This window comes from Bacillus rossius, chromosome 8 (assembly GCF_032445375.1).
Source record: "Bacillus rossius redtenbacheri isolate Brsri chromosome 8, Brsri_v3, whole genome shotgun sequence".
In the NCBI taxonomy this organism is placed as follows: domain Eukaryota; kingdom Metazoa; phylum Arthropoda; class Insecta; order Phasmatodea; family Bacillidae; genus Bacillus; species Bacillus rossius.
The window spans coordinates 429,305-441,100 of NC_086336.1; the positions used below are offsets into that span (position 1 = coordinate 429,305).

General features: G+C 37.6%; 1 protein-coding gene across 1 annotated transcript in view; it reads left to right on the forward strand.

Annotated features, from left to right (window-relative positions):
- The window catches only part of LOC134535420 (ribokinase-like), a 34,129-nt gene that overhangs the window by 13,536 nt on the left and 8,797 nt on the right, over positions 1-11,796 (forward strand). Inside the window, exons 3-5 of the mRNA XM_063374501.1 lie at positions 5,864-5,990; positions 8,153-8,317; positions 9,774-9,865. Of these exons, the coding sequence (XP_063230571.1) occupies positions 5,864-5,990; positions 8,153-8,317; positions 9,774-9,865 (384 nt within the window). The remainder of the gene's footprint in view (positions 1-5,863; positions 5,991-8,152; positions 8,318-9,773; positions 9,866-11,796) is intronic.

Sequence of the window (11,796 nt, forward strand, 5' to 3'; positions counted from 1 at the left end):
GGTTAACCATGGTTTAGGTTTTTGGTCAGTCCTAACTTGTCTTATTGGAAACGATGCATTAGTAATGTTTATCAATTTATCAATCAGTAATTTAAATTTTTGTTCAATGGTTGTCATTTCATCAATATTTGGCCAAGTTTCTTTACCTAAAATATCTAAGAATGTTTTTTTACTATGTTTATTAATGCATCTGTATTTTAAATAGTTAAATTTTCTATCACGTAAATGTGCTGATTGCACTCTAATTACCTGAGCCATATGATCTGAAAGTCCATAATCAATGACATTACTTGTATAGTCTTTATAGTCAAGGTTGGTAATAATATAGTCAATTGCAGAACTGGTTTGTTTAGTAATTCTAGTATGTTCATTGATTATGTTAAGTAGGTTATAAGAATTAAGTATATTCATTAATTTTCTTTTGGTATTAGTTTCTTTTAAAAAATCAATGTTTAGGTCACCACAAATAATTATCGAGTTTTTTCCAGTGTTCCAAGCTTTTTTTATTATTTTATCAAATTGTTTAAGAAATATATCAATGTCTCCATCAGGTGGCCTGTATAAGTTATACACAATATAATACATCTGGCATATGCCCGATTGGTTTCGACAGCAGAGCATTCAATTAATTTTTCCTTACTTAACAAGACCAGATCCTGCCTACTCTCTGTGAATTCTAACAGATCTCTATGAATGTAGATACAACTACCTCCATGAGTTTGTTTAGATCTACTATAATTTGATAACAGAATATAATTTGATATAGGGTATAATCTAATTTCATCATTATGCAACCAATGTTCAGTAAGACATATAATATTTGGAATAGTGGTTTCAATTGTTGACAGAGTAGTGTTTACCAATACTTTGAGTTCAATGAGTTTGTTACGTAGTGACTGAATATTCTGATGCAATACAGTAAGTGTAGGCCTTTTTGATGCCTGGAATTTGTTTTGTTTATTGAGAGCATTATCTTTAGTTTGAGTTCTTAACTCACAAGGCTTTACATAAGTACTAATGTCATTTGGAAATACATAATTAGTTATATTTATATTAGCATTACAACTGATTGTGTTTAAGAACCGAACCTCATTGGAAGTATTATTGTTAATTAGGTCGGTTCCCTTTTATAGTTTTCCTGTGTAATAAAGCCCAAAGGTATAGCCTTGGAGATTTTATCCCCATGTGACATCGTGTTAATTGCACTATAGATTAGACTGGTCAGCTTCTGTTTGCCTTCACGATTTAAGTGCATTCCATGTGTTGTAAACAATTTCCTGTCCAAATTATCAGTTTCTACAACTTTAACATTTCTAAACATACTACAAACTTTGTTAATCCTACGATTTGTTTCCTTGACAGCTACATTAACACATGACCAAGATGCCAGGTCATGCCTAAGGGGTAGTTCTGTAACAATCACATTTGTTTCCTTAAATGATTTTAGTTTTTGCTTAAGTACCTTTATCGCTACATCACCTTCATTTATTGAAACGTCATTGCACCCACCAATGATGACAACTCAGTCCTTAGGTCCGAGGTTTTTACTTACATTTTCACTATCACCCAAGATAGTTTGCAACCTTGCGCCTGGCTTCACCATCCCTAATACTCACTTCTCTGGCATTGAAGTACACAACTCTCCTGCAATCCCTCTTCCATGGCTGTCGGCAAGAATTACTGTGCTACCGGACTTTCTTTGCTTCTTTCTTGTGTTTACATGTTCAACGGCCTCACCTTTCCTTTCTTTCAGAACATCAAACTTGTTATATACAGGAATGGAAAAGTCACGAGGTGAAGTTGATTTTCCTGACTTATGTTTTTGTACCACTTGCGTCCATGTGCTTCCAGCATTAAGACTCGTTGTTACAGTGTCTTTTTGTTTGAGTGACAAGGATTTCAGTTCTGATTGCAGCACATTAATGATTTCTCGGAGCGAACTAACTTCTTCCAGAAGTTGGTTTATTAGAGCCTCCTGCTTGTTCGTAGTATTATTTTCAGAGTCTGTAGTACATAAGTGAAAGTATTCAGTTTGGAGGTACTCTATAAATGTAATAGTAATGCAATGATGATAAAAGTTAAAATTTGTAGCTTTTTCAAAGAAAAAATTTTAGAAATTGGTAATTTTGAGTTGGCTAATAATGTTGCATGATTACCCCATAAAGGGTTGTTTTTCATTTCTCACTTAATTCTATAAACTGGGGAGGGTGATGTAGTCCTGTTGTTTGTGGGGTGAAAATCGTTAAAAATAAAAAAATTATATAAAAATATTGAAAATCCCTATTTAATTTTGTACTGTGGTGTTAATAATTTGTCATTAATATTTTATTGTTTTTAGCATATGATATCTCACAACTTTCTTTGATTTTTATTTCCTTAAGACTGGGGAGTTTTCTACATGCCAGTGTAGTTACAAAATTAAATGTGTTAAATGTGTCCAACCAACCAAACACACCTTCCAATAAGTTGTGAGCACTCACGTCTCCAAAAACATTTCCGATAGGAAAAAAACAGCTCTATCAGAAAACGTAGTCTTCGTGAGGAGATCATGCAACCATTGGCAGTGCAAACTAAATAAAGAAGAATTATAGAAAAGTACAGTAAAACTCACTTGCTTGTTTTCACATGACCCATGTACACACAAACCTTTGTTTGAAATAATATGTAATACACCATTAATTCATTTAAATATTCAAATAATTGTGCAACTATTACACAGATTCACACTCGTCTCTAGGTAATACATAAAATCAATATAAATCACACTATTATAAACTCTACATTCACTTACAAAATTGAAATGTTGGTATAGCCAGTCTGTAGTATTGATATTCAAAAGACTGACATGGATACAAGAGCAAAAGCTTTTGATTCGTAGAGTCAGAACACATTCCAGTAGAAAATTTTTATTATTTAGCAACACATTTAAATAAAAAAAATTGACATAAATACTTCACAATTTTATATGTAATAACACAAAATTAAAATACTAAATACAAAAAAATTGGTAAGAAATAGTGTAAATTTTTATTAGTAGCTATACTATTTCAAAAACATTGTAAATAATATTAAATCGCAAGAGCATACTTTCAGAATAATACCAATATGTGCAGAAGATGTGAATATTAAGCTTTGCATCCACAAGACACCCATCTGTGTTGACAAAAAAAAAAGTAGAAAATGTTATCATTTACAGACAAAAATTGCTTCTATTCTAATACAGCGTAGGAGAATAACATAGTGTTGTAGATTCAGAAGAAAACATATTTGATTTCAATAGTTAGAGAGTCACATTCCAAGTTGGCACGGCCAGGCAACTCGGAATAGTAACAATTCATAACACACTGAAAGATTTGATACTGTTGATATGCAATAAAAATGTTTTCCTGAAATTCTGATGTTACTTTTTTTAGTATTGGTTTGTGTCAAGTTGTTTTAAAAGAAAAATTTGTTGCATTGTCTTTGAAGATCCCGTATAGTCCAGAACAATTGCAGCACACATGATTACACTTAGTTCATTTTATTAGTTACTGTCTCTCTAATTTTCTGATGATGGCAAAATATAATACATCCCGTAAAATTCACCAACATCATTTGTAGCGGGTACAAGCCAGGGCTCTAGGTTATTAGGGCAGTTGCAATGTGCCAATGCCGACACTCATATTATAAAAAAATTCTAAATTAGAAACAAATTTTATTGGTAGCTGACCCTGACCTAGGTTGTCTCTCCCGTAACTACTTGTGAGTTGCCATTCGCGTCGTTGGCGATGATATTTTCCACAGTGTTTTCATCAGACGGTTCTTCACAATTGGCGACAGCATCGTTGACACACGCGTATTGTTCAAAGTCCTCGTTTGTTATGGGTAACTGATGCTTATCAATAGCCCTCGCCCAAGTGCTCAGCGGTACGTCGTCTCCTTCGTTAAAATCATCTGCGTTCGAAGTTATGCTACAGTCTACATTGCTTCGGATAAAACCAGCGTGTTTGTAACAGTTAAAGATTGTCCCTTGCTTGAGTTGGGTCCAGGCATCTTGAATCATTAGAATAGCATCAAGAACAGTGATCTTTGGGTACTAAACACTACTGCTTCCGCGGCTGTCTAGTAACTGGATCATTTTCAGGACAAGGTTTTTACGGATGTGCAGGACAGTTGTCAACTAACAGCAGGATTTTCTTGTTCTTTTTTTGTAATTTCACGATCCCATGCGCATACCCATTTGTTAAAAATGTCAGCGGTCATCCAGGCTCTTCGGTTGCGCTCATAATCCACTGGCAAATGCCGTACATTTTTAAAACATCTGGGACGTTGAGATTTTCCGATTACGAGAAGTTTTTTTTTTTAACAGTGCCACTCATGTTGGCTGCCACCATTACAGTAATTCTCTCCTTTGATAATTTTCCTCCTGTACATTTTTCACCTTTAAATTTCAAAGTCTTGTCTGGGGTTAATTTATAAAACAGCCCGGTCTCATCCGCATTAAAAATTTCATCATCTCTAAATTGCGCACGTAGAGTAGGCCAAACCTTTTCTAACCAATCGACTACATCACCTTGTTGAACTGATAAAGACTCGCCAGCAATCTTACCACTGACGATGTGTGTCTTACTTTGAAACGGTTTATCCAACTCATGGAGCATGTGAAATTTTGCAAGTCTAACTGTCTAGCAAAAAAGTTGGCTTTCTCTTGTAGCAGAGGTCCATTCACGGGTATTCCCCGGTCGCGCTGAAGCTTGAACCACTGTAACAATGCCTTATCCACCGGCTCATGAGTAGAAGTCCTTACATGTTTGCCTTTTAAAACATTGGCACTAAACAGCGGCTTGATCTTATCTTTATTCTTCTTTATTGTTGATATTGTAGAATGAGATACGCCAAACTCCTTTGCGAGGGTTGCATTTGATTCACTGGCTTCTAATCGGTGTAATATTGCACTTTTTTCTTCAATTGTAAAACACTTTCGCTTCATAGAACTCATTTTGTCGAGCTTTAAGAACTTGTCATAACAAGTGACAAACACTAACTGTGATTCACGCGCCAATAAAGGGGGCGGGGTGAAGTTGGGGCGCCGAGGTATTGGTAGGTTGTGTAAACAAAACATTGTGCGTCGTTTTAACCGGACGTAATATAATATTCATAATTAATGGTCGTTTATAAGCAGTTGGTCACTTAAAACTAAGTCGCACTAAACGGTTTATTTTCTCAGTACCTAACTATGAAACCTAACTTGAGTAAACATTATCGTCGTGGTTAGTCGTTACAAGCGAAGTCGTTGTATATGAATTCTACTGTACATCTCTCGAGACTGTAAAACTGCTCAAACAACTTATACCAACACGCAAGCTACCATTTTAGTACAACATCCATACAGAATAATCAAAACCGAACCACTTTTAAATACTATCTAAATTTTGTTATTAAATTCAATGCTGTTTAGAAATCAATTGCTCATACATATCCAATAACAAATTCAAAAACATTGCAAATTAACTGTAAAATATACACTTTTAAACTAGGGCACTATGCCTTTGAGTTGTAGATTCTGCTTCTCTGCTGCGGTTGTACTTGATGTTGGGTGGGGCAGGGCCTGCAGTTACCAAATGACTCTTTTCCCTCCAAGTAATTTGAAATGATATAACACATACATGATATATTTAGAAGAAATACATTTTTTTTTCTTACTTTTTTGTCAAAACTTGTAGAGGCATCAGGTGTGCAGTGATTGATAGTGACTTTGCATGATTTAAGTTTACGACACTTTTTTTACGATAACATTTATGCAATTTAGCATACATTGTATATTAAAAGGTGTAAAATATTGTGTTTGTTGAAACTGTGCTTAAGTTTGATTTCTTGATTCCAGTTAGGCAATGATTCCTTTGGGAAGGACTTTCTTGCGAAGCTGCAAGAAGCTGGTGTGAACACGGATCACGTAAGCTTCTCGAACACAAGTCATACAGGAATGGCACAGATAACCGTATCTGATGATGGTAAGAAACACTCTGTTGTTGTACCTTTACTTATCTATTTCCCCAGGTTAGTTAATTCAACATAGGTAAATGTGTTATATTTTTTCATGTATTTTTTTTTTATTTACCAACATAATTTATGAAGTGAGGTCAGGCTGGACACATTCTGACCAATGAAAGATAATGTAATAATAACTAATGGCGTGTCATGGTTCGAGGTATCGCATGGGAGGGCTTGCGAATCCAGCGAGACTTGAGTCAGGCCGTGATGTAGCCCTATGCCTATGGAGATATTCACCTGTGAGCTCATCTCTTCTCGGTCTCTGTGAGGCTTCGAGAGCCACGTGAGATGAGCTGGTTAATGCCATTCTGCAATGCATCCTTATACACGTCAACCAAGGTACCCACGTTGTCCTTTCTTATTTAACTATCTGTGGTCTTCTGTTCCAGTGTGTTGAGTCAAGTACGTACCTCCGATCCCAATATAAACGTGCTGTCTGCAGCAGTTATTCTGAAATGCAGATGTGTATTGCCCTAAACTGTTGTTTGTCTGTGTTTACTGTTCTTGTCTCAGCTCACTGTGTTCATTGTGCTGTGATAACTTTCTGACTTACTCCTTCCACGGAATAGACATCTGCGTCCGTGAAAATATTTCAAAACTAAAATCCAGATATTGCACTGCATGTCAGTTCCACATCGTAGGTTAATTCAGCAACCTCCGTGGATATAACTCTGAATCCGTCACAGAACTCTGTGCTTCATTGGTATCTCTTAACTTGAACTGGTGTTTGATCTTTTTTTGAAAATGTTTTCAGGAATGATGTTACCTCAGAGCCCGAGTCTAGTTTAAATTTGACCTTTATTTCTTTAAGTTAAACAACTTCATTCGTCCTTATCACTTTTACTTTCTACTGTCTACTTTTGTATTTTGCACATCTTCTATGCTCCTCGACTCAGACACTCAGTTTTCTGCACTTGAAACGGTGTTTTTGTATGCAGGGCATTTCTCTCTCTCATGCAGAAGGCTGCACTGTTTGCACTTCAAGCGTGGTTTACTTAACTGTGGAGTGTGGAGTGTATTTGACCGTCTGTTCCGCTTGGCTTGATGCAGCACCAGAGCAACTGCTACTGCCACACCCCTCCCATGACTTGTGTTTCTTCAGACTGCAGGTGCTAAAACTCACGTCTGTGCACTGACGTCTTCAGGTCTTTTATAAATTGCTGTTATGGCACGTTTATTCTTGCACTTTCATATGTTTCAAATGCCTTAAATTGTTTGTAAGCATCATCAATTAGGTTAAAAGTGTTGAAGATCTCCATTGCTTCTTCTCCGATAAGGTTAAGAAGTACTATTGCAGCTTTCATTTCCAACATTGATGGGACTTCCTTGATGACAAAATGTATATGTCAAGTTTTTACTTGAACTTCTACCGATTTTCACTAACATTTCCTATAAATATAATCCATTCTGTTTATTTGTGTCTGCCATTTTTCACTGGAATGCTAGAAAATCAAATGTCTCACCTGGTCACTCGACTGTGCCGTATTTTGTTTAGTTATGTACGTTTGTACAGACATCAACTGGCATCCACTTGCTACTGTCGTCTCTCTCTCCTGACCTGCTACCAACTGCAGGACTTACAACACCCCATGTGCGAACTGACTGGCAGTTGGCACCCTCGTGCTGCAGTGTGTTTGACTATCACGAGGAATCTGGACAGTACTGTGCAATATGAGTTTTGAGTTTTGTTTCAAATATTGGACTAATGTACCGTGTACAGTATTGTAGTACTTGCGATGAACTGTGTTTTTATCAGGTAGTCATGTAGTAGCAGGCTGTATGTACTCTTACGGGCTTGAGCCGCGTCTGACGTTCATCACGGACGTTTCGGTGCACCTTGTAGTCACCATCTTCAGGATGTTAGCAGTGAACAGTTACCAAGGCTCTGTCTGGCTTTCATGCCTTTATATCTCTTTGCTGGGATCGGTCTGCTTCGTAATTGGCTGAGGCTATCGCATCGGCCAATCACAGGCTAGTTTGTGCTTGGTTGATTGGACTGTGTAACCAGTTATTGTTATTAAAAGGGAGAGTCAGAATCTTGCTGTCTTATTTCAGGTTGTATGGATGTTTCAAAATCTGTATAGCACGGGGACCGTGGCTATCCGCGTGTTGTGTTGGTCAGGGGAGAACCAGATCGTGATTGCGGCCGGGGCTAACGAGGAGCTGAGCCCCTCGGACGTGGACGCGGCCCGGGGGGTGGTGCAGGCCGCCGCGGTGGTGGTGTGTCAGCTGGAGACCCCCGTCGAGACCACCGTGCACGCGCTGCGGCTCAGGCAGCACTGCAAGGGTGCGCTCTTGTGTTACACCTTAGAGACAGCAACGTTTTTAGTATTTCAAATGGCCGTTGCTCTGTATTTTTTGGTTGCAACTCTGAACTGAATATCTTGTAACGTCTGACCTCAGAGCTTACCGCGTTACTTTTTAATTGAACTGGCAACTCATTCCGCCTCCACTCATGATAACGAAGACAATGTGGTTGACAATTTTGTGCCTTGGAATTATTTATCCGACCTTTGGCCGTGTTTGTCTTCGTGTGTTTGGAGAAGGTCACATCTTGGCACTTTGCTCTGCAAGTTAGATAAGAGGATGAAAGTCAACTTACAATCACTGGAAAAAGCAAAACGGTTTGAAGACTTTATTAAAAAGAACTTAATGTAGATCAAGTTAACAATGCAGATGAATCCATTTTATTTTACATTTTGAATGAAAAACACCATATTCGCTTAAGCCTGCCTGTCATATACTGTTAACACAAATTATGGTTTCTTTGTCAACCTGTTTGAAAATGAATTTCAGTTTATAGTAAAAATTCCTGCGCAAGCAACAATTGATTAATCTTTACATAATTATTTCTAACAGCTCATGGTTGGAGAATAAGAAAGACTTGTTTCATAGACATTGGATAATAAATAGTACTAATGTAAAATAAAATAACAAGTACTGCTTGTTTCTAGAAATGCTAATATGACAAGAATGGATTCCACCTTAAAACTGAGTTTGCAAGCTATGCAGAAATTAAAAATGCAAAATTCAAAGTTCAAATACTCATTCAAAGTACCCTATTTTCAACTACGTATATGGGATTCATGAATGTGGTGTTAATTATATTTTGACTTATAATTCCGCTTTCTTTACGTGAAGCAGAGGACTTTAAAACTGTTTAAGATCAAATATTTAATGTTTATTGAAGGTTACTAAAAGTTAGTTTTTTTTATAACCAAGTTTATTTTTATTGGGATGAGGACAAATTTTTATAATAAATTTATTCAATTTATTCCATTTATTCCATATATTCTGTGTTCATATGATAAACGTGAAACATCAGAAGCTACACCAAGAAAGAAATGTTCATTTGTAGTTGTACTTTTCTGGTGGTGACTTAACTTAATGTATAAGCAACTGTGCTGATGTTATAGAGAATGTTTATACCTAATTACTAACACATAAATACAGTGCTGCAAAATGTTTTTCACCATATGTCTAAACAATCAGTCAAAGCTCACGAACAGTAAATAGCAACAAGTTTAACACAATTTGTGTGTACTTATTCAAACCCTGTAACACCATGATCTCTTCCTCAGCAAATGTCTAAATGTGTCGTAACATACTGGGTACGTTCTGTTTCTCTACTCAGTTGTGTTTATGTTCTAGTTCTAGTTGCATGGTTTGCAAACCTGACCCATAATATACTGTAGTATTTGTATTTACATTTGACACGCTTGCTTGTTTGACTGTGTTTCCAGGAGTGACCATAGTGAACGCAGCCCCCGCGCTGGCGAACCCAGATCCTCGACTTCTGAGCCTGTGTGACATCTTCTGCGTGAATGAGGCCGAGGTATGTGCACCGCCGGAAACCCTCGGGATGATCCAAGTGCTGCATGTACAACTAGGCCTGCGATCACCGGGGGAACAGAGCCCTGCATGTGTCGAGGATTACATTACAAACACAGTGAGAGTTCACTTAAACACGTATTTGCCACAGACACATAGAACATAGTCTTTTCATGAAAAAAAAAGCCTGTTGAAAGTGTCAGAAATATTTGTGGTGTTTTGAACCGGCTGAGAACACGTGACGAAGCAGGCCTGGAGTGTTGCCTCGTGTCCCCTCGGGGGTGAAGGGAGCTCGGCCCGGGTCCGGCGGGACTCTTCACCCGCGAGGGTCAGTCGTTCCTGCGCGGCACGTGGAACAATGCTTGTAGAAGTGTACCTTCATTGTTTGTCAAATATGACTATAATTAACAATACTTACATTCTTATACATATTCTTCAATTTATTCCACTTTTTTTAATGAGGCTTTTGTGTTAAAGTTATATTTGTGTAACCAAGGTGTATGATTTATTGTTTGTTTTAAAAGCATAATTTTCACATTATCGTGATTGAAAATTTGGATGTGAGAAAATTTTCTTTGTGTGGCAGATTCAATAACAAATATTAAATAGTAGTAGTACTGTATACATGAAAGAATTTTATTCCATGATGTTTATATAAATAGAAAAAAACCATAAAAATAACTCTTAAGTTCATAAGTAACTTTGATTTAAAATAATAATAACAAAGTAAATAATTTATAAAATTATTTCTTTAAAACCTCCCTACCTCTTGTGATAGAAAAATTTTCAAACACGTGTGTTGTACAATTTTTGAAGCTTGTTTTACAGTTAGGTACTACAGTCAAACCTCTCTGAAACGACCCCTCACGGTTCCCAGGAATAGGGGCGTAATAGAGGGGGGGGGTTGTAATAGATGTTTTCCGAAATTTTCAGTTCATTTCAACCCCCTCCCCCCCTCCCACACCGCTACTCGCTAAGAAACCAGCCGTACAATGGCAGGATGCTGTCACTCACAATGCTAGACGGCTTCGCTTTAAACCCACTTCAACCTTCATGACTAGTCCGTCGCCCTACAGGCCACCTCTAAAGAAAATATGTCAAAAGACAGTTTATTTTTACTGGTTAGTTTACATGTACGTTTTCTGCTTGCCGTAGCTAAATACACTAGCACCCCGATGTCACGAACCCCGGTTTTAACGAAGCAGTGATTTTACGAATACATTCTCGGGAACCGTCATAAAATTGGACATTTTGACCAAAATGTGAAAATCAGAAGAAAAAAAATTTAAAAAAAAGAAATGAAAGATCATTAAAATCTGTTAATTTTAACACACAGCGTATTTTTGTGTCGGCTTTAATACTTCCAATAATGTTCATGTAAGAATAACAGAAAAATAATGGGACATTTCCTTTAAAAATATGGCAGCGGTAGGTTCTGCAACGCGAGTGGGCGCACACGAAGCTCGCCCGGCTGGCTGGCGGCAGCGGCTTCATGACGCATAAGCTCACCCCGCCCTCCCCTCGTAACATTCTTCAAGGCTAGCTCATCCCTCCCAGACACACAAACCATCTAGTGTCCTCCCTTATAACATGGTGCTGGGTGAAGCGACCTTTTTCTATCAACCCACGGGAAAAGATAATTGCTTGAGCTGTCAAGATAAACATCGCTGCGGCAGTTAAAACAGGTCGAGGCGGGCGTGCATCCAGTCGGTCGCTGTGTATTGTCAACCGATACTAATGAAAATCAAGAGAAATCCAGCAGGTAGCTTTGCCTTAACTGCGTACCACACTAGACACTCGCAAAAAGCTAAACGTAAACAAGTTGCCACAAAAACCTTTATCTGCACCCTGCCGGCAAAGGGACGTGGAATGGGGGTTGTCAAGCGCTGACAGCGGTCGACAGGAAGTGGTATCTATTTTTAGATATGCGCTGCC